General features: G+C 35.8%; 4 protein-coding genes across 14 annotated transcripts; all 4 read right to left on the reverse strand.

Moving 5' to 3' along the window:
* Nucleotides 1–414: 414 nt before the first annotated feature.
* On the reverse strand, nt 415–5,445 carry LOC105167170 (poly(ADP-ribose) glycohydrolase 1). The gene is made up of 5 exons (XM_011086771.3): nt 5,032–5,445; nt 4,123–4,302; nt 3,588–3,691; nt 1,866–2,070; nt 415–1,590 (listed from the first exon to the last, which is right to left on the reverse strand). Exons 1-5 carry the CDS (start codon nt 5,272–5,274, stop codon nt 634–636), a joined length of 1,689 nt encoding a protein of 562 aa, XP_011085073.1. The 5' UTR covers nt 5,275–5,445; the 3' UTR covers nt 415–633.
* A 154-nt stretch (nt 5,446–5,599) lies between these two features.
* On the reverse strand, nt 5,600–8,711 carry LOC105167171 (fatty acyl-CoA reductase 2, chloroplastic). Of its 2 annotated transcripts, none has more exons than XM_011086773.3 (9): nt 8,253–8,711; nt 7,971–8,071; nt 7,623–7,828; nt 7,370–7,470; nt 7,055–7,271; nt 6,742–6,903; nt 6,526–6,607; nt 5,935–6,335; nt 5,600–5,866 (listed from the first exon to the last, which is right to left on the reverse strand). In XM_011086773.3, the coding sequence occupies exons 1-9, from the start codon at nt 8,599–8,601 to the stop codon at nt 5,701–5,703; spliced, it is 1,785 nt and encodes a 594-aa protein (XP_011085075.1). In that variant the 5' UTR covers nt 8,602–8,711; the 3' UTR covers nt 5,600–5,700. The 2 variants fall into 2 exon arrangements, with proteins under 2 accessions (XP_011085075.1, XP_088738842.1); XM_088882716.1 differs by having other exon boundaries at nt 7,623–7,824; nt 7,967–8,071; nt 8,253–8,710.
* Nucleotides 8,712–10,738: 2,027 nt separating this feature from the next.
* LOC105167172 (potassium transporter 4) lies at nt 10,739–17,321 on the reverse strand. Its single transcript, XM_011086774.3, has 10 exons — nt 16,849–17,321; nt 16,187–16,336; nt 15,451–15,691; nt 15,128–15,373; nt 14,576–14,626; nt 14,195–14,455; nt 13,990–14,042; nt 13,474–13,588; nt 13,143–13,397; nt 10,739–12,071 (listed from the first exon to the last, which is right to left on the reverse strand). The coding sequence occupies exons 2-10, from the start codon at nt 16,334–16,336 to the stop codon at nt 10,984–10,986; spliced, it is 2,460 nt and encodes an 819-aa protein (XP_011085076.1). The 5' UTR covers nt 16,849–17,321; the 3' UTR covers nt 10,739–10,983.
* A 575-nt stretch (nt 17,322–17,896) lies between these two features.
* LOC105167173 (Protein prenylyltransferase superfamily protein) lies at nt 17,897–27,406 on the reverse strand. 10 transcript variants are annotated; one of them, XM_088882760.1, is made up of 12 exons: nt 27,193–27,405; nt 26,254–26,358; nt 25,668–26,063; nt 24,618–24,728; nt 24,246–24,336; nt 23,224–23,292; nt 22,824–22,901; nt 22,085–22,171; nt 21,199–21,249; nt 20,415–20,651; nt 19,301–19,363; nt 17,897–18,375 (listed from the first exon to the last, which is right to left on the reverse strand). In XM_088882760.1, the coding sequence occupies exons 2-11, from the start codon at nt 26,325–26,327 to the stop codon at nt 19,343–19,345; spliced, it is 1,215 nt and encodes a 404-aa protein (XP_088738886.1). In that variant the 5' UTR covers nt 26,328–26,358; nt 27,193–27,405; the 3' UTR covers nt 17,897–18,375; nt 19,301–19,342. The 10 variants fall into 10 exon arrangements, 8 of the variants coding, with proteins under 8 accessions (XP_088738886.1, XP_088738887.1, XP_020551000.1 ...); XM_088882761.1 differs by lacking the exon at nt 17,897–18,375 and adding an exon at nt 19,035–19,197; XR_016066436.1 differs by lacking the exons at nt 17,897–18,375; nt 19,301–19,363 and adding an exon at nt 19,774–20,330 and having other exon boundaries at nt 20,415–20,502; nt 20,619–20,651; nt 22,094–22,171; nt 27,193–27,406.

The raw sequence follows: 27,406 nt of genomic DNA on the forward strand, positions 1-27,406 counted from the left end.
AAAAAATATAATTTGATAATAAACAATGAATCTACTCTTCAAAAAAAACTCAAACATATAACCCATATTTTTTAAATTATCTTCAAAAATAGATCAAATACATATTGTTTTTAAAATAATAAAATAATCTCTCTTGTTATTGCAAGGATATGTTGTTTAATATATTTGAAGTGTAATTGATCCATTTTAGTAATAAGATTATATTTGTTATCGTACATATTATTGTTATTCTTTTCATTTCCAGACCGAAAAATCTATCACAAGTACTAAAAATAATACTTCCATAAAGTTTATAGCTCTATATTTTGCTTCATTTGCCACTGCCATTGACATTGACAGGCCCTTTTGTGCTTTCTCGTCATGATGACATGTATAAATAATAATACAACATCTTCACATATCAACTTATCTAAATTACAGAAACAACTCTTCAGTTCCCATTGCCTTCCAAATCCCTTAGTATGTCACAACATCAAGTACAACCAAACCACCCACGCAAATTCAGCACTACAACAAAGCTCTCAAGAAGGGGGGGGGGGGGGGGGAGCCTCAAACAAAGAGGATCAAATAAATTTGTACAAAGAGAAACTTTTTTAAACATAGACCAGATTTAATGCAGCAAGTGATAGAATTTCACATAGAATGAGCCACATCCAAAATCATAGGATCAACATCATACAAGGAGGGAAGAAGCCAATTGAAGAAGCCAAGTTTGGTTTGTCGTTTCAGTCTCTGAGTTGAGTACTCCACTAAAATATTCCAAACTTCACCTACAGTCCATCCCTGGGATAAAATCCATTGTACGACCAAGTCAAGCTTCTGCAACGCCTCCAAATTAAATGTGTAGTATAAGATGAAAGGTCTCAGTGCTTGAGAAGCTGCCAGCCACTGGATTATGGCTTTAACTTCAGGATCTCCCCCAAATGCACCACAACCCCAATTACCTGTTGCAACACCAATCTCACCTTCATATTCTTTATACTTAACCACCTGTCCCTCATTGTTCTTCATCGCCTCATAACTAGTTTGTTTGTCAGCTTGAGAGGATGCTGATGGATCGTCTGTGGTCAAAGTATTATTTTTGGACATTTCGGGTGCCATTCCACTGACTTGATCAGACTCAGGTGCCAAAAGCCATTTGAGTCCATTTTCCTCAAATTGCTTTTGATCTTGTTGACTTTTATGCTGATCAAAAAAGCCACAAAATGCCTTATTAGTTTCACGAAGGAGGCATTCGAGTGTGTATTGCCTCTTTCCAGGTCTACTAAGTGCATCAATTGCAATAATCCTCGTCCTACGCCTTCCCATTGTGTCAACACTCTTTTTGTCAACATGGTCTCCACAAAAGCGGAATGAAGCAGCATAGCCAGAGTAATTTGAGAATCTTTCTGCACCAACAATCTCAATAGCCTCATTATCTGCCATTGAAGGCAAGAAAAGCCTGGCAACAATTAGTTCTGGGTTGATCATGCAACGAATCTCTTCTTGTACACAGCCATGCCTGAGAGCACCACCTCCTATGTTTTTATTTGCAAAATCTACTTCAAGAGCTTCAGCGGGCTGATCTTCAATTAAACCAGAAGTCCGAGCCTACCACAGAATTCAAGTAGAAAGCTATCATTGAACTGAGAGAAACAGCAAAAAATGAGCCATCCCCGATTCATTGGCAATTTCGAAGCTATTTTGGATGGTGGTTGTAATAGAAGACAATCAACAATGTTACATAACAGGGATGATTTGGGGGGGAAGGGGGGGGGGGGAGGAGCTGGTAAACTTTATAATACAATTGGCTAGTTGAGAATATCTGATAAGAGAAACATTTGCAGGCATATTGCATGTAATTACTAGCTTAATAAACTCGTTACCTCCAATCGGCACAGAGAGACAGTAGACTTGCTCCAGAAATCAGTTTCGGGGTAGACAATGTTGGACTGACTGTTCTGTAAAGGAAGAATCTTTCGCTCAAATGAGACATTCCCCATAGGCATTTCCGAGCATGTCCTCTCAAAATAGTGAAGAATGCACTTTATTTTATGTTCCTGCTTCACATCATAATGCTCATATAAACTCCTGAAATCAGAAAAGAGGACATGAACCAACCTCCTGCCTGTGAAAAGCATACAATAATATATTACAGAAAGAGGTATCAAATGAAAACGTCAATGATGAAAAACAGAAATGCTGCCTGTTGATTTACATACAGCCGATATCCATGACATGCAAATGAGTTGCAACATTATTAATTACAAATTTACCTTTACATTAGTTTCACCATCAAGAATTACCACTCTGAAACTAAAAGGGAAAGAAGACTTACCCTTCGTAAGAAAAATAAATGAGAACACACAGCAACTTCCACCATTCCTATTGATAGTAAATGTATCAACATAATATCCTTGTCCACAGAAAAATCACAATAGGAGTAGCACTGCCTTCTCTGTGCTACCTTCTCTGGTAAAAAATAAGGTTTACTTCTCTTTTACCTTTTGCTCTTGCTCTCTCTCTCTCTCTCTCTATACTCTCTCTATCCCTTTTTTTTTTTTTATCCTGGTGGGGATTGGGGGATCGATGGGGAGAAGGTTGCAATAGCATTTATCTTTTAGGATCATCAAGGGCCAGACCAGGGGATATTAATTTTCTCCAGTTTTTCACAATAAAGTAATTTCTTCCACACTTACTATACATTTTCTCCTACAATGTGCAATCGAACCTCAGTCTGGACAGGGTCATAAGGAAAGGGCATATTTGAAGTTCAAAACACTTCGAGGAATTTAAAGGAAATAGTCAAGAACATTTTACAATTGGTTGCTTGATGTATATCTAGCAAGCAATACATGTAAATGCGTACTTGTACTTTCCATGGGTAGCCACTTTACATGTTCAACAATCAAGATCTTCATGCTTTTAGTTATATACTGTTTATGTACTTTCCCAAATGACTGAAACAGAATGGAATTACTTCAGAATAAGCGAAATGTTTACACTCAACATCTTTTAATTCGAGATGCTTAATTCAAAAATATTGCACATTTGCCCAAGGCCAAGCAAAATTAATTTGAAGGTCAGTAATAACCTCACATAATGAAAGCTAGTATTCACATAAATTAGATGAATTCTAGGTTCCACATAGCGTCACATAAGCTAGATGCGGACCAAATTGCCAAAATAAAATTTAAGAAAATTATGAAAATACTGTTCTGATTTTGCTTTGAATTCTTATTGGCTTTTAGGTATCAAATGAGGATTCAATATAAGCATTAAAAGTATGTCGCCAAGCACGACTTGGTGAAGAATAGCTAGAGATGTTTGACTTTTTTAGGAGTTAAAGATGCAATGAGTGAAACTAAGATTCTGTAGCATAATTGTAATCAACAATTTATATAATGATTTAAGCAATACTATATATATCCAGAAGTAAGACACTGCTGATTGACAAAAACATTGGTAGTAGTGCAAACACATGCAGAATTAAAATGTCCATGAAAGGTGTTTACTATTAGCTATATGGTTAATGTGACCAAGCTGCATGAGTATCAAATTTAACAGACAATAAGAGCAGAAATACAAAAAAACGGGTGATAACATACAGAAATAAAGTATCAAAGTTGATGGTTGGAAGATGTTTGGCGCCTCTATTAGTGGTTGGAAACAAGCAAAAAAGAGCACAAACCAGAAGAGCAGCAATCAATTCCTGAAATAAGCACAAAACTTCAAATTCAGATATTTTGCTTTAATTCAGCTGCATTGTTTCAAAAAAGAACTTGAGCATGAGGTAAAACAATAGTTATTCATGACAGAAGGATGTCCATTTTCTTCATTGCACCATCTCTTTTTTATCTTTGGAAACAGATTGCAGCAGACAAGTTGATTATGTCACTGGTAGACCATTGAAGAAGTAACATCATAGACAGATACAACAATCTTAACCATAAAACTATGAACTTTTCATTCTTTTTCAGAAATCCAAAGGTGCCAGTAGCAAATCAAAAGCAGTGCCAGTATTAGTGCATTGCTCATTGATATATATGATCTGACTGACCATCTAACAGGATGCAGCTGAAATACCTATTTACTAAAAGAAAAGAATACACACACACACACATGCACACCCCATTGAATTACCTGACTAAGTAACACCATGCCGGATTGTTGCGAATCCAATAACCTAAGACCGGTCTCCATCCCAATGAGATCCGCGTTCTGATAGTGTGTCTCCAACAGTGCTGGCAACCTCAGCAGCAAATTAGCAAGTTGTGGAACCACTTCTTCAAACCATTTCTCAGTGTTATCCTTATCCATCAACTGAAATAGCCACCACCAGAAGTTCCAAAAAAACGACCGCACACAATTTTTAAGCCAATAGATATAGAACAGATAGATGCACAGACAAAATCATTCTCCACAACTCTTATGTCCTTAGGTACAGTAAACGTAACAGACAAATATTCATATAGCAGCATGATTTGGAAGTTGGTCAACCGAATTTCCATTTGTACTAGAACTAGTGTAGAAAATGATGCTGCCACATTTTGTCTATCCTAGTCAACATATTCAGATTACATTATCACTCTCTACTGTGCTCTTGCTACAAATAGTTATACCAATATTAAATTGCATAATCCATACTTGCCAGAAACTAGGGTAATCAGGAAACTTGAGTAAATTACTAAGGAATGCCAGATTTAAATCACCTAATAAGAATCAAAACAGGTGGTTCCCAAAAGAAAAAAAGATTGATGTAGTGATATGAATAAACAATGAGAATGCATGCATTACCTCCGAATCCATCAGTATTTGATGATCGTTTTTCTAATTGTAAGAAATAATTTCAAACTCAGTCAGATATAATCAAGGTCTAGGTTTGTGAATTGGGGTATTCCTACACAAAGGGAACAACGAAGAAGTCTCAAAGCTAAACGGCCAGCTCTGACCAAAATAAAAATATCCCTACTGTAAGTTGTAACACATTGATAACTCCATATTCAGGCGTATTCAGAAAAAAGGAAAAGGGAAAACATATGCTCAACTTACGTCGTCAAAGAAGAGGGAGAAGCCAAGCGAGGCAGAGGGGTGGAGAGCGGAAATTCCAAGAGAATTACGTAGGTCAGCAATGGCCAGGGCGAAGAGTTGACCAGAGTTGACATTGCTGTGAATCGGGCCCTGGGAAAGCGATTTGAGGGCTTCCACCACCGACGGCGGCCAGAAGACGGTGGAGGATCGGAAGATTAGCGGCAAAAACGGCAGAATAGACACAAAATCAGTCCTAGTCTCCATGGAATGGAATGGAATGGTAGTTTGAGTTTGGACATAAATAATTACTATTTTCCATTAATTGAAGTGAGTAGTGAGTAGAATAGAATAATAAATTGAGAGTTGGGGGTGGAGGAGGAGGACGACGACGTGCTCTGCACTCTCATAACTTGGAGGAGGGGTTTTCGTTTTAACTTTTATATTAAGAGAATACATTTCCAATAAATAAATATAATTAAATTATATGTACATTTAACCCATCCATTCATTCATCTTCGTACCTGTTCATTCATCACATTACCTATATATCATGACTCGACAATTAAATAATTTTTTTAGGAACAAAAAGTAAAAACTTTATTTGTATAACAAACATGTGCATCAAGTAATCTTAAACAATTGCTTAGTTGTTGTGCACTTGTACTTCATTTCCGTTACATCAATAATTGTTCAAACGGACATTGTCTTGTCGTTAAGTACATATTTTCGTAAACCCGGAATGTGAATCTCTAAAAAGTAGTTTCTCCAATCTATTTTGGTGGCATCAACTTCAAACTCAAGCTGCTCCTCTTGGGACATTTCTTTTAATAATTTCTGCGTATTGCTTGTATCAAACCTGATGATACAAATGCAAGTTAGCATGACCAATAATTAAGGTAAATATGATGCATGTATACGACGTACCTCCCTTGAATAAATCCTATGAATTCATACATCTTGCACAGTTGCTCAGCATATGCAACCTTGGCTTTGGCTCTGCTTTTTACTCTACCAACCATCTTTTCCTCTATCTCATCATCATCAATTGCATCTCCCATCTCATTAGACAATAATATGGCTTCCCGGGTGTATTTAGATAACTCATTCATATTGCTAAAACATTTTATTTTTCTAATATCTTTTTTTATATTAAATAATGGTGTTGAATTAAAATATTCATGAAGGATTTCGAAAAAGTCACAAAATCGAAGAGGGTTCACAACACCGGAGGCTACATGGTACACATTTGATTCTGCTTTATATGAATTACTTGCATGTTTTGCAATAGCTGCAATTGTTGAATTTACGACCATATCAACAGGAATCTGCAAATAATAAATATTAAATTATCATCATTAGTTATTTTATATATATATATATATATATGTGTGTGTGTGTTATCTGCAAACGAATTATTAATGATATATATATATATATATATTTCATATATCGTTAAGTTTACGATGAGTTGAAAAAAAATAAATACAAAATTAAGCTTCTTATATATATACTTACAATATCCATGTGCACTTGGGGATCAGCCAAATAGGCAGGAAGTTGACCTTTTCCATATGAAATAATCACCGGATCGAACATTCTGAAAAATCCAGCGTGCAATTCAAATCACAACACAACATCATCAATCATATATATATATATATGCACCGCAAACCAATGAAATTAATCTATAATTTGTGGAAATTAAAAGAGATGCACGTAATTATTAATTACCTGTTTCCTTGTATCCATCCAGGTACAGGTTCTTTATAGCTACTCTCGATAACAGTAGGTCTAATGATAAGTAGGGGTATATCTTCCTTAATTTCATTGAGCACCATCTCACCCATAGCCTTGGTCAAATGATATGCGTTATACCATCCAAAAATATTTGCTCTGTAATAATTCTGTACGTAATGAGTAGTAATCCAGCACGTACAATATATAAATATATCTTCATTTTCAATGATAACACGATTAGAGATATAATTAACTAACAAGATTATAGATCTAGTAAAATAATTAAGAGGAGTATATATGTAATTACCTCTCTAGGCCTAGTCTTTTCAGATTTTTGGTGACATCGTAGTCTTGATCATGTTGAGATGTTGATTTCATAGCCAAACTTATCTCATCAGCTAAATCCAGACGAGGAGATGAACACAAAGACATCTCATCATCATCATTAATGTCCTTTCTCCCATTTTCTCCCATAATCAGTGGCTTTTCCAGTATCAGCCCTTCTTTTCTTCCATTAACATATGCTACCAACATTCATATTTCAACATTAATATTATTAGGATGGTGATGGTGATGGTGATGATCAATTAATTAATAAAAGACATGATATATAGATCTCTACCTGTTGAAATATGCACAAACAACTTAAGATTTTTGCATGTTTTGGCAAACCTCATCAACCGTTGAGGGGCATTCACGTTTGTATCCAGTAAAAAGTCGTACCTAGAAAATTAAAGAGATTAATTAACAATGATAAAAGAAAAAAAAAAAAGATGTTGTACGTAATATTATTTCAAGTGGAACTTGAATAAAATTACTTACATAATGTATATATAAGAAGGGAAATGAAGTAGCTGGTGTTTAGTATTAATTACCTATCATTTAAGGTTGTGCTTGCTGCGGATTCAATTATTACATCTACGTCCTTCATAATTGCACGAGAAGAATTTAAGTCCATTCCAAGATTTGGGTCGCAAATGTTTCCCACAACTGGTATCAACTTCTCCTTCACCAACTCTTGGTAATTATAAATATTCCCATGTTTTTCTCTCACACATTTGAATAACTCTGAATCCACTATCTAATTATTAAATGACCAAAAAAGAATTTCTCAGTTTTCATAAATTAGAATAATTAATTATATATATATATATATATATGAAAAATTAATTATTAATTAATATAAAAAGAGATGCATGGAAGATGATGAGAAACATACATACTTCCTTTTTCAATCTATCAACTGCTGCCTCCTTATCTTCTGCCTTTATTAGTAAATAGATTTTACCCACTGACGTTGATCTCAACAACTTCTCGATTAAGGCTGCAAATTATATAATTAACTTCTTATTAGAACAAAATTAAATCACATACATTAATATTACTAATTACTCAAAGTTATAATATATATAAAATTTGTTATTGCAACTATTAATTAATCAAATAATAATGGCCGGGGGGTGTGTGTGTGTGTGTATTATGCATGCATGGAATGTGTAATGTACCTTTTCCAACTAGGCCAGTTGCCCCAGTTATAAAAATATTCTTTCCTTGAAAAAACTCAAGAATCCCTATGCCGCGATCAACGCCATCATGATCAGATGCTGCTGGCAATAATTCAGACTCCAGAGGATGATGAAGAGAAGGGAAATAGGGATATCCATTATACAGGACAGACAATTTGCTGATATTACTTGTTCTTGGATACCTACTTTTTCCATTAGAAAACAATGAAAACTTAGTTTTGTCGTAGTCATAACAAGACTTGACGGGAAGACATGAAACTTTTGCTTTGTGCAGGAAAGATAGGGTGTTTTCTGGGCACAAAAATGAGGTGGTCTGAGTTAGTGACATGGAGCTTGATTAACTCTCGATCGATCTATCAACAAGCTGCTATCTAGCTAGCTAGTATATGTAATTCTTTGCTGATTGATTTCTTTCATGCAACCAAAGATGGACCAATTTATAGGCAAAAATTAACAACCATATATATATATATTGTTTTACTAATTGTCTTGGAAGTGTGAACATGGGGGGAAGTTGGCATATTAATTTAGTTAATAATAATGACTACTTAATAGGTTGCGTCCTGGCCAAGAATCTTACTTAGTGCAACTTAATTATATTATAATAATAATTATTATTATAGAGAGGAATCCCATGTTAACTGTTATAATAAATGTCTATCTAGTTGGTATGGTATCAAAGTAATAAGAAATTAATGCAGCTGACAAATTAAGACAAACACTACCCCGCCGCCCTTAATAATTATTGGTGATCATATATATATATGGAAAATTTTATCCTGGATTTGGTTTGGTCAAATTTAAATTAATCACATAGCAATTGCAATACATTTATCGTGTGATTGGTATATTTATTTAAGAAAAGTGACCAATCACATAACAAACCTATCACACTTGTTATATGATTGATTTGGTGCGGACTAGAATAATAAAAGGGTTTTTAGCACAAGACATGACACTACCTACCATATGCTACCATTTTTGTCACTATTACGTAGCAGACAAATGTTTGTTTGTTGTGATAGATATAACTATATATATCTACATATAATTAATTTGTCACATGTAGCAGACAAATATTTTTTTGTTGTAATAATAATTATTTGTTAATATATATTATTGTAGGTCTCCCAATTATTGATGATGAGCGAGCTGTATATATATATATATATATATATATGCATGTACAATGTATTTTGTTGAATTTAGAGCTCACTGATTTTGACTCAATAATTAATGGGCATGAGTAGCATACGCGATTCTTAATTTGAAGTGATGTATTAATTTGTAAGTAGTACGTAGTAGAATTAAGTGTACAAGTGTTTGATTGACAAATCCTCGTTTATCCGATAAATAGTTTGGAAATAAAAAGTCGTTGATCAGAGATATTATTACATATTTTTTGTCCTCCCATACCCACAGATATGTTATAAAAGGAGTTATGAACTAGATTTGATGAGTACAATTGTTCACCTAACACTAGCAACTGCACATTCTTAATGAATGAAAAGATGACAAAATAACATTAACCAAAAGGACCATTATTAACTGATTAGTTTGTGTGTATTAATTCATTGTTAATTGGAGTAGAGTCGGTAATTAAAAGTTTTTATATATAGTCCTTCGAAGTAGCTAAGAATTTGGATTTAATTTTGCATTGATAAACTTGTTTCTTAATTAATACAAACAAATTCAACTCAATCTACTCATCATCATTTGTTGATTAAACCATCAAACACTGCAACTTGCAGCTCTTTACAATATTTAATTTTTTATTCATACATGACTATTAAAATATATATTCTGAATACATCAATAAATTAGTAAGCACATGTGATGTGAGTCCTGCGCCAGCATTAATAATCTAATTAAAACAACAATCCATTCTTGCAATGTCATAATTTCACTAATTAATTAACTCATTATTAGTTATTAGTTCCCATTTTGTCCTCAAACTAATTATCCGCGTATATCACATTTGAGTTAATTGTTTACAAAAATAAAAATTCAAGGATAGGATCATCAATACTTAATATCAAACTATATATCAATTACAATATTTCAGTCTGATATATAGTTACTTAATTATTATATGTATTTAAAGGAGTTCCTTTGACCAAAATGTTCAATTTTGACTCATTTCTAATTTTTTTAATTATACCAAAAAATTTATCATTGGTACACACACATATATTTCATATATATAAATTTTCTAGAATCCATTCATTGACTTATTAGATGCCATTTATTGGCTTATTAAATTTTCTGAATATTATAATTCGTGTTATGCAAGCTACTTCTTCCATAGGAGGAAAACAAAGAGGTCTCTTTCCTCAAGATCGGCCCAGAGGGAGCTCGGCCCCCCTCCCCCCAGAATCCATCTAAGGATGAAACTTGCATGTTTGGCCCAAGAAGAAGGCCCAGTACAGAGATATATCTGAACAATCTAGCAAAATACAAACATATTGAAGAGCATGCAAAAATACAGTCATATATTTCATCGACCTTATCTCTATTTCAGATTCATCATCCTAGTAATATGAAAAGCCAGTACCACAGAGCATGAGTCGGGCTAGGAGTCTCCTCCTATACGTACACACAAAAGGTTTTAACATGAGACCGTGACTCTTCTAATTACAAGGCTAACTAAGGTCAAACTGCAGTAACCCCTCTTATTTGGAGACTTGGCCAGACATCGCCTCACTAGTTTTCAGACATGATATATCATGCCTACTTCGATAAGGCTAATGTGAGGAATGTGAAGTGCCACGGCAGGGCCCCTGCAATTCTTCCGCAGAAATGAGTAACCAAAATCGATGACTAGTTTCTTCAAGAACGATGACGACCGTCTAGCCTTTATGTAAGAGTGCCCCATGATGTATGCAACACCGGCTTCTTTTGCCTGAATCAATTCTAAAAGTTCGTCCCTTACAGACGGATCCATCCCAGGACTTTGAGGTATCTGAAACCTTACATGACGTCTCCTGATCTGGGGATTCTCATCATCATAAGCCGACCTTAAACTTTGCAGAGTTAAAGATTTGCTGCTTTGGATGGAATTGCTAAGACCAAATTCCTCTGTCTCAGATACAACCAGACTTGAGCCCGATTGAAAAGATCTGGAGCTTATGACTGCCATCCTCCCATCATAAGATACAGAATCGGGGCTTGAGAACTGAGGCTCTACTGCTTCCATTTGAATAAACTCGGCTATGCTTTGAATCAGCTGGTTCTCAAAATTCCCATCATCGCCTTGTAAATCCTTGTAACCGTATCTCACAATGCATCGATACATGCGATATGGTCTAGGGCAGATGCGGCCAATAAGGAACCGTTCCTCGGGTGAGACATATGGCACCGGAACAGATTTTACACAAACAAATACCAAAACTTTATGAAAAGCAGGAAGATTTGTTACGAAATGTGAGAAGATAGCAGGCACGCCTGTCGCCAGCTCTGAGTATATGAGGCCTATCCCGGGCACACGGACGATACCAAGGCTGGGGCCAAGGCCAAGGATCCATTTCAGAGGCACCTTGTTATGTAAATCAAAGTTGTATTTCCTGCGAGTTCCATAGTGCCAGACGAACATGACAAACATAAAGATGAAAGAGAGAACAAGAGAGACCCATCCTCCTTGAGGAACTTTTATAAATGCAGCCACTAGGTAAGAAGCTTCAATGAACCAAAAGAAGAGGAGGAAACCAGCAGCAAGTATTATACTTCTTTGCCAGACGATGACCATGACAAGTGCCATGAGAAAAGTCGTAATGAACATAACCGACATGACAGCTAGACCTGGCAAACAGAAATTAAGAGCATAAGAACAGACATTGACAAGGATAAACTGGTAGGGCAGTAGTAATACAGTGCTGTGTTTTGATTAAGTCTCTTCTATTCTCTACTTTATCTTTTCTTTTTCTTTTTAATGTTCATTCATGGTGGTTGAATTAAGGGCTGCGGAGTTTCATAAAAAACAATGGCATAGTTACATAGCCGGTGTATATATATATATATATATATATTTTTCATTTTCGTGCAACAACTTGTGCATTTCTATATTAAGTTTTCATTTTCTTCTTACAACATGCATTGACCTCAATACCTTTAATATTATGCCATGCCTGTGTTAGTAACAACACTATCATATCAGTGTCTATAACAGGAACAAAAGTCAGCCAAATCCTAAATACAGGTAAAAATAGGCCGAGTTCTGTCGTTTGAAAACACCGGACTAGTTTGATTTAAATGCAAAACACAGGGAAGAACGAGAATCAACTCAATATTGAAAAAACAAATATAATAGAGGGATTTGAGTCATGAGGAAGCAGAGTCTCAAAGAAATAAATATATATATATAGTCTCTCCCTCCTTGATTTCCTTCAGGAAGAAAGAGAGTATAGACAAAAGGAAGTGCAATGGCATAGAGCTTGAAATTTGTGACCGTTCATCATGATTTCTGGAAAAAATGGAGTCAAGAAAATTAAGAGTCCAGTGAAAAGCAATGAAATGGAATACAGTCCACCCATGCATACCTTAATAGAATAGTGAATTTTAATGATATTATTATAATAATCAAAGACGGTATTAAAATTTCATTTAATCCAAAAAATAAAATTAAAAAAAGTGATCCTCTATCTGGTCGAACAGTCTGTATGTTTCCAGTTGCTGCAGTGATGTATTGCACATTGAGACCAACAAATAACAGATAGTGTTGGAGAAACTACATTTCAATATTTAATATGATACGGCAGAATATTATATGAAGATCTGAAGATAAACATCTCTTCTGGATGATAATAACGTAACATTCATTTCATCCGAGCAGAACTTGAAAGAAAGACATCTTTTCCACATGTATTGACTTACCATATGCATTCCCTATTGCAGCTGTGTCTTCGAAGCCAAGAGCCACAGCTAGAGTAAGAATCATGAGAATCCAGTTAATTTCTGGTATATAAATCTGTCCATGAATTTGTTTTGAGGTGTGAACAACCTTCACTCGCGGGAAGCAACCAAGTGCGTGACATTGCTTAATGATAGAGAATGTGGCTGAAATTATAGCCTGACTACCAACAATAGAGGCAAGAGTAGCGATAACAAAGACTGGCCAGAAAACACTATCTGCAAGACAAGCCAACACTTGAAGAACAACACGAAAACGAAACTCAGATAGAAACATCAATGGAGGCAAACTAACCCGGAATTGAACCATAGAAGCTATTTGGAATTTCCTGAATATTTTTTGACAGAAAAGCAGCTTGGCCCATGTATTGCACTACCAAGCAAGGGTATACAAGGAATAGAAATGCAATCTGCAGATAAAAAACATTCAGATTAGGAAAGAATTAACAGTAAGTTAGCATGTGACGACGAACTGGGATTAATAACACTGGAGAAATCTGAAGTCTATATGGATAGGAATACAGAAATTCATACCACTCACTGCAGACAGGATATACCTAACATCTTTCTTCCCTACAAACAAATTACATATTTCTTTACAGCTTTCAAATTGTATGATTGTTCAGAATTCTAGGCCCAACCATAAGTAAGGTACATAAACCTATCATCAAACTACAGGTGCAGCCTACTGTAACCTGTGTGTCTTGTCATTTTATATATCCAATTTTCAAAGCAACATCTTTCCAACTTCAGAAAAGAGAAAAATGTTCTTGACTCAGTAACTGCTGCAACTAGAAATCATCGAGCTTACCCTTATTGAGCATGCAGAGAAATGGCCAAGATCAGCAAACATTGCTTCAGTGCCTGATGACCCAAAAGATTGTCAATAAATTTTAATCAAGTAACTTATCATTCTTACCAAAAATACAGGGAATGACAAGGGGTTGCATGTTGGATCACCTAAATGAAGAATGAAAATAGGATGATAAAGGGGCCAATATGTAGACTCCAATTACCTGTTATGGCCAGAAGGACTCCTCCAAGGGCAATCCATCCATCTCTACCAGTTTGACCGAAGAATTTGATGATATAATGTGGAGAAAGAGCTAGCAGAACTTTTGGGTTCCAATGTATCGTATTATACAGTCCAATGGAGAAAATTGATAGCAACCAGAGGATAACTACTGGGGCAAACAGGAAGCCAACCTTATGGGTACCACAGTGCTGCAAAGCAAATAGGCCAACCAATATGATGCAAGAAAGTGATCGCACTCCACCTACAGGTAATAGATTGTTTGACAATGAGGACCTAACAGTAACTATGAGAATAAGGCTATGATTGTCCACCGAGATTTACTGCAGAATCACAAAAGCAATGTGCAGACAACTAAACGTACCTTGGGGTAACCCTTTGTGAGCAGCTTTGAGCCCAGATACTGATGACAGTACTGCAAATAAAAAGCAATTCACAATGATTACACCGCCGGTTGAGATGACATTTAGCTTAGGGTAAGCTGAATTAGCAAATTATTAACATACCCAAGTATCAAAATTGGTGAAGGTCACATAAATAACTAGTGGTGAGTTAATAGCATATCTTGGGGGCTCGAAAGGACTAGCAATATGCATGGTGGAAATAAATGAGACGACTGAAGTAGGAACAATATTTTGAAACTTGGCGACAGATGTTCATTTATCCCAAATAACTACCATTGGGAATTTCACGATATATAGTTCAACACACGTAACTCTTGCAAAATGGACAAGTTGCAACTGAGTGAAAATTTTGATCCTGCATCTGTTACACAAAACAAAAGTAGCCCCCACCCGGAAGAAAATTTGGAAAAAGGGGTGAAGTTACTAATTGGAGTTTCACCACTATGATGCATGGTCATTAATACTGAAGTTAACATCAAAGTATCTTTGATTTGCCTGTAATGCAACCATACCTGACATGGCAGGAGTAACTACACCATCACCTATGACCATGCCAGCCCCCAGTAATACCACAAGCAACAAAGCAGTCCGTAACTTTTTATGCTTCTCAAGAAATCTCTTTAGTGACACAGATGATGAAGACTGTCCTGGGGGACCATATTTATAGGCTGACAGTTCCTCATCAGCTGCTTGTTGATTAGGAAGTAAACTGAACTTTCCATGTCTACAAAGCAGAGAGTAAAGAGCAAATGTCCCACCTGAAGTGATTGAATAGTTTGTCAACGCTGATAAAGAAGTTTGATAACAATCTTTTAGTAGAATGTATGTGGCATACCTTCACCATTATCATCAGCACTCAGAAGGATAATTACATATTTGAGCAACGGAATCAGTGTTAACGTCCAAAAAATCAATGAAAATGACCCAAATATTGTTTCAGGATTCTGATGATTCTGCAACTTCCCAAGAAATATACTTCTGTAAACATAAAGTGGCGAAGTGCTCAGATCTCCATATACCACCCCAAAGCTTTGATACGCTAGTATTAGAGAGGTTGGAAAGTTTGCCAGGACAAACTGCAAATAAAAAAGCAAGCATTTAAATAATGTTGATTTACCACTGAAGTCATTTGGTGTTCTTCTTTCCTTTTCAGTGTATAGCTTATTGGCAGCAAAGTACTTTACAGATCTTTCTTTGAATTTAGCACCAGCATTTTTCAACCAATAAAATATCTAACAGATTGTTTGAGGACACTCAAACAGTAAAAGGACAAGTATTTTGACTATAACATCGCATATCTCCCTCTGAAATAACTAAAAATGTTGCTTGTAGACCTTTGCTTCAAAAAAAGTTTAGAGGTAATTGGAACTTTAGAAATTTTGTAGACAAGACAAATCAGGACCAATAAGAGTGAGTAACAACTATTGGAACCCACAAGAAAATATTAGAACAAGCTTCGAGCAAGGTTCTAGATGCTATAATTATGTATCTTAGATGCCTTCTTGCAGCTATATTGACGTGCCCCTAGCATTATTTCTCCTAAAGAAACACAAATAAACAGCAATCATGACCTTCAAGGTTCTTTTCTTCCCTTCTATTTGGGCATGCTCATTTTGCCCATCTTGTCCAGCTGCACGGGTTGATTCTTCAGCCTCACCCACTGCCGTTGGCGGTGGCAAGTCATTGCTCTCTTCTTCAACGGCAATGTCTGGTTGGTTCATCTATTTGCCAACCAAAAGATACAATCTTTCTTAGACCACTCAAAGGACAGTCATAACGAAAATTCTAATCATAAGATGTACTTTCCGTAATCTGAATGAGAATTGGAAACTGAAAGATCAGCAAGAGCTGGTAAAATATACATTGGTTGACATCTAAAAGCTTCCAAGAACATCAATGAATTATAGAGGTCACAACTTTATCACAAATACCTACAACAAGACATAGTCAACAGTACAAAACAAGATGAAAACCACTATTTAAGCTCGAAGCATCAAAGCAAACCAAACAAATTTCAATTTTCAAACTAAAAAAGTCTCAACTTCAGGGACAATAATATTGCAAGAGATGAAGACAAAGAGTTTTAACAAGAACTAAATATAAGACAGCCCAAATCCTAGAATAAAAAGGAAAAACCCATCCCAAATCAAGATTATCCTTCCCAGTCTAAGATAACAAAAACTGAAAGCAAAAAGAGAAGAAACAGAAGATAACTTTCAGAGTCGGGGTGTACCTCAGAAAGCAGCCCTCCGAGAAATTGAATCAAATCCGAATCTCCGGTAAGAAACCTTAAACCACTATATCAATAAAGCATATCCAAACACGTACACTCGGTCCAAACAGTACGTGTGTAGTCCGTGTTAACCAGATAAATTATACAAAGCAAAAATAGCAAAGTCGGAGCAGAAACGAAAAAAAAAAAGGAAAAAAAAAGAAAGAAAAACTTAAAATAACAAAGAGAGAAAGAGAACCCAGATGCGAAAAATGCGATCTTTTTCACCTCCGGTGGTGATGGGACCAATCAAGATCTATAAAAAGGATAAAGAAAAAACAGTAAATAGCTTTAATTATAATTGTTCAGACAATAATGCAAGAGAAGAAAACGTAAGATTTTAGTTGTCGTTTTCTTTTTATCTTTTTTCCCCGATTTTATCGTGAGGGAAAAAAAAAGAAGAAAAGAAAAGTTTAAGAGAGCTGAGAAGTCAGAAGCAATGTCGCATTCATCGGAAGTGAGTCATATGTTTTCTGCTGGTGAATGGCTTTTGAGTTTGAGGTCAATGCGCATGTGTATGTATGTATGTATCTTGCATTTTGATGTTGGGAGAATATACATATATATATATATAGAGAGAGAGAGAGAGATATTGTGTATGCCTATGTGTACGGAACCCATCTTGAGTTAATGAAAGGGTTTTAGTTCAAGGCCTAAGAACCCATCTTCCATTTTATTCACAAAAATAAAAATTAATAAACCCATCTTCCATTTAAGAATTTTTTTTTGTTATCATTATTGGAAAATTTAGTTGGAAATGTATAAAACACAAAAATATGAGATATTATTAGTTGGAAATTTGTGTGTGTTTGAATTACAAGTTCGGTGTGGTAATGAAGCAAAAGAGCAAGTTTTTGTTGAGATGAGAGTGAGACATAAACTCAAACTCAAACTCACTTGCTTACTTCAAATAATTGGACGACTTGACCTTTAATTAAACCGAGAAGACATCATTGTTATTGACTCACATTCACATTCACCAAATTTGAATTGGAAATGGAACTTTCAGTGAGTGGAAGATTGATGTAGTAGTACTACTTGTTTAGTGATGATGTAGACTTTTAACAACTTTATTTGACTCTACAAATTGAATAACAGTGAATAGTCACTCTATTCTATTCCCTCTCTTCTCCCCGAAAGAAAAAGCTACCCATTGCTAATTCAACACTAAAATACATTATGTTTGTTTAGCTTCGAATTTGTTAGCAAAGATCATACTCTACTTTACTCTGCTGCTTCGACAACGAGAACCCAAAAAAAAAAAAGAATAGTATTTTCAAAGCCATATCCATCTCATCTAAAAGCTGGTTGCACATCCGTTGATATATTTGCAAAGCTTGGTTGGTGGGATATTACTGGCATTCAAAGACAACAGACTCTGGGGTCGGAACCCATCTCCTCAACATCACCATTCAACCTGGCAATGGCATCACTCTATTTTCTTTTTACATGCTGTGATAACCACTTCCACTTTGCTCTGACAACAAACTAGAAATGGAATCCACAATCAGATTTGAACCTCATAAACATACAGCATAGCATAGCATAAAGCTCACTGAAATAAACGACACTTTATCACTCATGAAAAAAATCAAGGATTGTTATTGTTATTATTTTATAAACTAAAGATTAACCGCATCAATCAGCACAAGAAAAGCCAAAAATTGGCCTCCAAATAACCTAGCGAAAGAAAAACCCAGCAATGGCTCACATCACAAGCTGCCTAATAATGCCAGAAAATTGTTATAGTTGCACTTGAAGCCAAAACAGCTAAACAAAATGACAAAATTTCCAATTATAAAGCAGTCATTCTGACCTGCCAAACGATATGGATCATTGGATATTATATTTCAAAACCTCCATCCCTAAAGAGTAATGTGTTGTGCTATATGGAGGAACCAAAATAGTTGCAGCACGCATAAGAAAAAAAGAAAATTCACAAGGAGGCGGTGGAGAACGAGGGGGAAAAAAAAAAAAAAAAGATAAAAACAGTTACAGGATGCATTTAGCTTGCTCAGAGATTCCTTGATGAGCATCAAAAGTTACAGCCTTGAGCCTTGAGTACTGATGTTAAAAATATTTCCTGGTTAAGCAGGAGACATGATCTTCTAAGCATACAAGATAAAGGTTAAGGGCAACAACATCAATAATCCATGAAATACCAATGGCATGTAAAATATTCTTAAATGTTCAAATCAGACATTTCTCGTACAGTATACACATTGCAAGAAGAGTATAAATGAGATTCGGACAGCCTAGCCCAGAGCAAACATTAGACACCAATATAAGGTATATTTGCCAAAGAGAATCCTGTGGCATCAATGTCGGTATCTTAGGATAGCAGCACCTCATCATAGTACATCAGTATTTCAAAAGAACAGAGGAAATTGGTAAAAATGTTATGATCATGTACCTCATTGATGGCAAGCACCTGATATTCTAGTTCTTCACCTTCTTACACTTCCTCAAGAAGTACCTTCACAAATCAAAATCAACTAGAAGCTCATTAGACCCAATCAACAATAAACCACCGATGCCACTGATCGATTTTACATGACAAGACCCTTATAAAATCGGTTGTGTCCCCATGTGGAGCAGCCTTCTCTCTATTTAACTTCCACTCCATGCTCTCTATGAGCAAGCAATTACTATAAACGTATACTAATTAGTCTTTTCTATTGACTTCCTCAATGCAGTTGTTTTGAGCAACAAAATCTAATAGCTCATTTTTTCTTGCAGTTATTATTCGTGCTATGAATGTGTATTCTTAATTATGATCACATACTTCCAGATTAACTCGTGTAAACTAGAAAACTTAAACCGTTTGACATCATGCATTGTTCACAGTTCCCTGAGATATCAGCAAATTCATGTGACAAAGCATAGTGATAAATTTAAGATATGAAAACCATATATGATCCAAAAGATTCATGGATAACATCGCATACAAATAGAAGCAGCAATTAAAAGGAAGCACACTCTGCATAAGACAGAGTTTCAGGCATGCCACTCCTGTTAGCTATTGAACATGGGATTTTCAAATTTTCAGAGCAATAAGATATTAGATCTTGCAACTAAAATTCTCAACCTAAACATCCATCATCTGGGATTTCCTAGTGCAGCTTCCAGCACAGAAGAACCTGAAGTTGATTAGTTGTCATTTTTCTTGCTCCAGAGACTACGTGACTGCCGGCATAACCAGTCAACTGAGGATATGTACTGGTTTAAACTCATACTTCCATAACTAGGAAGGCAGGAAGATCCTACTCATCACAAACTGGGTAAACCAAACAATATTACATAATAAAGGTTTTCCGACTGAATCACCAACTCCCAGCCATAGAATCCCAAAGGCAACTCTTTCCAATGTCGCTGATCAATGGTTTGAGCATCTCATACTGTGGACTTTTCTGAAGCTCCACACCAAAAGACATGGGCATTTGCTAAACAAACAGTAACAGTAAAAAATTTTGATGAGCCAAGAAAAGAGATATAAATAACAGGCACAGCAAGGAAACTTAATCTACCTTCGCAAGCCACATAATGTAGGCAGCAGAATATGTTGCTTGTGCTTGATAATCCCCAAATTCATTATCAGGGATAATTGTGCAGGAACTGAATAGCATCAATTCAACTTTAACAAATGTGCTAATGTCACAAATCTCAGAACTTCTGCAACAATAATGGCAGGATATACTTTGATCATCACTTGCTAAATGTTTCAGCCATACCAGTGAGAGGAAGCGACGATGAAGCCATAAAGCCTAGAGAAACAAGCACCAGAAAATAAAAGAAAACAAATCAATGATTTGCAGGGTTCTCAAGAAATTCTCGAGTTCTTGAATCATGGATGGAGGTGGTTATCAGACTACTCAAAAAAAGCTGGTGATCACAAGAGTCTCCAAACAGAATGCAAATGATATGCAGTCACCACATAATTGAAAACATGAACAATTCACTGTGATAAAAACTTCTGAAAGCCACATGAAATAAGAAGCAGAAAATGCCAACAATTCTTTAAACTGTTCTGATCTATTAGATAATAATGCTTGTGTACTGATAGACGGTTGCAGCAAGATGTGCAATAATAACTCATGAGAAGAATCAAATACACCACTATCCTATAATTGTTCTTTGTATTAATCACGGCAACTACGTTAACAGTGCATGCTCAAATCATAAACCTACACAACTTGATATGACAGACAGAGAACAGGAAGTGTGCCATGGTTACGGATTCTTAGCTTCTTGGTGTAAACCAAATTAACTCGAGGCTTTCACATGCATCAGAATCTTGCAGCGACCACATACCTCTCTTCCCACATAACGCCTTATCAACATCCCAACCCAGTCTAGCTCCTCCTGTCATATATCATTGCCAATGTCAGAGAAAAACAGGTGTAAGAAATTACAAGATACAAAGATAGATAGAAATAACTCCTATGCAGTCACATCTGGGACTAAGATAACTTTTCTTGTTTTCTTTATCAAAATAATACAATACAACAAAGAGTTCCCATATTTTTTTAGTGAACAAGTCCAATGCAAGGACAAGATTCTCCAAGGTATCTTCCAAGATCTATAAAGGAAATACATACCTTTCTTATCAAATTCATCACTCTTCTACCAGACGTCATTTAAACAGAAAACAGGAGATATCTTGTGTATGCTTCTTTCAGGTCAAGGAATTAAATGCCACATGTATAATGACTCAGCAATCATCCACCAAGTCACCAACAATGAACATTAGTGTAATGTAATTGCTGCAAACTTACCATTACTAAGATAAAGCTCAAGCCACCTCTATGATCAAATTAGAGTTGCAAAGAAAAACAATGGTATAGGTGATATCGTTCAAGCTTGGTGTAAAGTTTATCCAGTTACCACACATAATCACATTAGTGTTGCAGTACATTAGATAAGTCCCAACAAGTTACATCCCGCACAATCCATAAGCTATATTAGCGAGCTTTTTCAAATGCCTCAGGCAGATATATTAAAATGAATGAGAATGAACAAAAAGCTCTTATTAGATAGACACAAAATGCAACTAACTTCTCAAATTTATGGCCAGACATCAAGACTGGATTTTTCTCATGACTAGAAAAATGGAATTGAATACAATATGCCAATTTCTGCGAAACAAAATTTGGTTGAAATGGTTTTGCGTCGAAATGAAACAGATGCCAAACAATACCTCCCACACCTGATGAAATTCTGCGCCTGACAAACCACCTCGCTTGTTATTACGCCGTAAATTCTCTATCATCTGGAGTAGCAAACGCTGTATCCACAAAAGGTTATCAATTTGTTTGTACAGGAAATTTCTTTATATTTCTGTAAGAATATATAAAAACAAAATATAAAAGAACGTGCAGTTTTTTCTTATATTACTCTTTTCCTACTGGCACGTCATGAGAGGTAGAGACATAAGGTATGCTTGATGTCTTGGTCAAGTACAGCAACCTAGGCAAACTCAAACATGATGGGTTTACCAGTCCGACAAATATAGATATGCAGGATAAAGATAACACACAGACTTGGTAAAATCGGCATGACTTCATGATTCTTACATATGACTCGGTATATGTGCCAAAGATCTTAGGTTCATATCAGTAATCTAGCTTGCAGGCAATTTTCCTTAATAATAGATTATCTTCTAATTGTTGACACCATTTGGTCATGCATATTTGAATTATTATACCATAGAGCATGTTTGGTTATTTAATAATTTTTCTTGAGTGTAATATTTTTAATTATCTTTATTTCTCTCTCAGAGCGCTATAGCAGTAAAAACACGACCAGCTACAAAAGCCTAAAACTAATGCCAACATTCAAGGTAACCGTAAAGCTAGCCTATTTTTGTTACGGTTGGTTCAGAATAGTAGACACTAGGCATCTCCACCACAAAATGAGTCTGAGACTCTGAAACTCACAGCTCGGTAATGGAAACAAGAGTTATCAGCAACATGAACTTCAGCCCAATCTCGAGAACACTGCAACTCAAGTAGCACCTGGATCAAGACACTAAAAATCACTCAGCAAAACCAAATATAGTTACACAAGCCATTTTCAAAAAACACGAATAATACAGTGCTCACAGAACAAACAGGGAAAGCTGAACTCTAACTTGAAAAAGACTAAAAGAACCACAAAGAAAATAAAGATGACCAATTCTCGTCAAGAGAGCTGGTATTAAAGGAGATTTGTTACTGGCCGATACGGTAAACAGTATGGCACATTAGATCATAATTGGTCATCCTCATAATCAATGCAATGCAATTGGACAGACAAAGGGGAAACACCAGTAATATCAGTCATAGCTTTTAATCTTACCTGTGAGTCCGACATGTAGGAAACTAACCAGCAACGGTGGTTCCAAGCACGGTAATTCATTTTAGAACTCTGCAACACAAATGGAAAAACAATTTTACTGATTTCCAGTTTACAAATTCATCCATTCATGTTCATCTATGCCAGCAATATGTGATTTCAAATAAGTTAATGGCATGCCCAAGCTGTGCAATTTATCAGATTTCGACCAAAAAGTGTTGAAGTCTTGACCTCTATTTTGTCAAGGGAAACATAATATGCAATAGGTTGTTGTACATAGTCAGAGTAGTATAGCAAATTACCAACTCAAATCGTGTTTATGTTCTGAAAATTACAGCAAGTGCTCTTTGTTTTCACATTGACAAGTTTTGAACAGATATAAGTAGAAGTCAGATAAACATACAAAGAGAAAAAAAACCTAAAAAGTTAATGGCTCCATAGAACAATTTCATTTTCATCTACACAAGACACTTTATTGTATGCGGGTAAGAATTTGAATCTGGAAACACAGAAAAACATACAGACAAAATAATTCACTAGGTTACAGCAACAAATACAGAGATAGATTTCATTTGATTAGAAAGGTAAAATTAAAAAGACAAGTAATTGACAATTGAAAATGTTCTAAATTGTGTTGGACACCAGTGACAATACACAAATTTGAGGGCTCCAATTGACAATAGCCACACGTTGAACATCTAAACATTGTTTCTCATGCAGACAACTTATATTATCCAAATTACCGTTCAGCAAGCTCAAGCTAAGTAAACCTATCTACAATACATTGCAGTGAACATGTCAAACTGTAATGAAATAAACATATAGTTGTAGCATGTGACTTGAAATTTTTTTAATTAAATATGAAGTATGTTTCTTACAAGGTAGCTAGGAAGATTTCATGTAACAATAGGAGAAAGTTCACAACACGAATACAATAAAAGATGGTTACAAAGAAGCTTTAATGCACCGGATGCCTCAAAATAATTTAACAATGATCCAAAAAAAACCCTGGACCAGAATTAAACCTCTGCTAGGGTTTTCACCAACTCAGATTCTCTTTCCACAATCTCTTGTAGATTTGAACAGTTTCCAGCCATCATCTTGATCACCCACCTCCTATCAGAGTGGATATCATTAAGATGTAGGGCTCAGCCAATTATGGAAATATAACATGAACACAAGAAATTTACCATGTCACCGTATAGCTATCATGTACATTTTACACTGTAATAGGGGTGTGGTGTGGCCGTGTGGGTGGTTCTGACATAATGCATATAGTCATTGAATTTAATAAGTCAATAACATCTTATTTCCTGAATATGTCAAAGAAAGAATTAAAACACAGTTATAGTGCTTAGTCACCCAAGCAATAGAATACAGCCAGATAAGTATATTACCTGTGGCTCCAAGCACGTTCACTTTTTGGTGAACAGGATAGAACTAAAGCTGATAGGCGTAGTTCATCCATAAGCACTGAGAAGACCAGCTTTTTTGACACGATTAACTTCCTAGAAGAGGACAATCATACAAGATGACCACAGCATTTCTGAAGTAGTAGAATGATAAAATATAGTAGAAACAAGATAATGTCAAACACAACTCTGTCCTTCAGCACTAGAGCTCCAAGAAATGTGTAGGGAGATGTATATGCAAAGTGAGCTCCTATTTTCAGTTGATACTTCTTCTGAGCAAATTTACTAAATGAGCAGACACCAGAATGATCAAGTCACTGCAGGTTAACTTAGTTCCATCACAGTTAGAAAAATAAGCCAACTTCAACCCTCTGGATTTGTGATGGCTACCACTGGTACCCGACCCGCCCTACTCGGGTTCGGGGTCGGGTAGTGAAATACACTACCCGACGAGTCGGGTACCCGACCCGAGGAACCCGAACCCGAGGAACCCGACCCGACGCCCACCCCTAGCTACCAGCATCACTCTTGAGTTTACAGAGTAATATTAAAAGATTAAGTGAACCATATAAAAGTCTTGCTAGTTCCATACAAGTTAATCCTTACATAACACACATCTTTCTTCTTAGAATTATTTCAATAAACAAGAGGCCATCAAATCTAGAAATTTGTGAAAATCCATGCAAAAGAAAATCTTATTTAGAAAGAAAATAATTTTTCCAAACAGAAAGGCGACCATGACTGTACTGTAGCCTGAGAAATAATTTTATAATTTCCATACACTTGAATTTTTTCTCAGAAGAAAAAAGAGTTAAAATCTTGGAGATAGTATAAAGAATATATGTAAAACAACTACATCTCAGCTCTTATATAGCGCCCCCCCCCCCCCCCAAACATCGGAATATGTCAGAATGGATACACATCACTAAAACGGGTGTTAAGAAATTTGACCACATCTTGTAAACAAAATATGCAAATTTACATCTTGACCAAATGAAACCAAGAAAGCATATGTCAACAGAAGAAAAAAGTTACCTGGAATTCCATGCAGTGCCAAAATCACAACTTAGTAGAACAAGTGCCCTGCTGTGTTTCATAACTTGAGTTTCCACAATGTCCATGAGAGACGCTGAAGAATTTAATGAATTGTCATCTAGTTTTTCATCTTTCTTTACTTGAGAGCCACGCAACATACTGTATCGTTTATAAGCATCCATGAATGCGTCTTTAGCTGCGTTATATAACGGAACTAGAAAAAGGGTAGAGATACCCAGCTTATGTTCATTATGCCAAAAGAAAGTATGAGAACTGGTATCTCGTACAGGATTTGATCTAGTTTCAGCTGAGAGCAGAGATGCAGGTTCGGAAGAAGAATGGAGCTCTTCATTCAATGCAGCAAACTGTGATGGATGAATAAACCCCAGTTCATCGCTGGGAACAAATAAGCACAAGGAGGGTTAATAGTACTAAAGGTTTAAAGAAGTGATTGATAATTCAGAAATGTGTTTATCATCCTCCACAACTTCCTTATGGTACTAGCATAAAGAAGAGAAATTTTCCCAAACACCCATCCAATAATTTGAAGTCAAATATCATTAATAAGAAGACATAACAAACTTACATGTAAGGGTCGGAATCCAAAATAGCGTGCAGATGGTTTAAAAGATGACATGGATTAAGAGCTGGTCGAGTCATTGAAGACGTACGATTTCAGCCAGGAATCAACCTAATTGATGAGAATTAAAACTTAAGAAAAAGAAGAAAGTGAGGCAAGAAGAGAAGATGAAAAGGAAAAAAAGAGATGGATGATGGATGGATATGTGTCATGTCATGACTCGTGTGTGTAAAGTGTAAAGAAGAGGGTATATGCGCTGAATCTCAACGGTAAATTAAGCCTACACAACGAACACAGTGAATAACAATGAATGGGATGATCTGAATGCTCCAACTCCACTTCCAAGGAGGAGGACCCACCCTTTCTTAGCTGTATTAACAATACTAGGGGTGTAAATGAGTCGATCTCGACCATTTTCAGTTGGCATGAGCTCAAGCTCAAATTTCATTTTTATGGCTCGAGCTCGAGCTTGTCAGCTCAGTTTCCATCCAGCTGGAGTTCAGCAAATTTCTAAGTTCGCGAAATATATAAACTACAAAGAGGAGACCATGGGTCACACAAATTTCACCATTGCTTAATTAAATTCAACACTTATTTCAAAAAATTGAGCAACATTTCAACAATTTCAGCACTTAAATAACCAATATGGAGATTTATCTCAGTAAATTAAAATTCTTTGCGCTATGCGAGCAATATTTCAGCAATAAACTCACATAGAACTATAATTTTAATAGTTTAGCAAATATAAAATTTTTAACTCTAATTCAATAATTACAATATGAAAACTTGCAAAATTTATAAAAGTAAAACAAACACAGAAAAAGATCGAGAGCAAAATATGGGGTTACATAAAATCTAAGAGCCATTATTTTCGAGCAAAATATGGAGTTACAAAATATGGGGCCGATATGAAGTCAAATATACAGAAGAGATGTAACGGCAAACCAGTCCGAGCTTCGTGCTTGGCCGGCACCAAAGCAGTCACCTTCCTCGTTGCAGACGGCGCTGGTAGATAGATTTGGGGCTTGCAATTGTTGGTTTGGGGTTAGGGTTAGATTTGAAAATTGGGGGAGAAAGGAAAAGAAGTTGACTGGTGGTGATGGTGAGTCCTGAGTCGTGAGAATTGAGAAATGAGAAGACGAAGGAAGAAATTGGTATT

Source organism: Sesamum indicum, linkage group LG7 (genome assembly GCF_026168435.1).
Source record: "Sesamum indicum cultivar Baizhima isolate 11 linkage group LG7, ASM2616843v1, whole genome shotgun sequence".
NCBI classification, from domain to species: Eukaryota; Viridiplantae; Streptophyta; class Magnoliopsida; order Lamiales; family Pedaliaceae; genus Sesamum; species Sesamum indicum.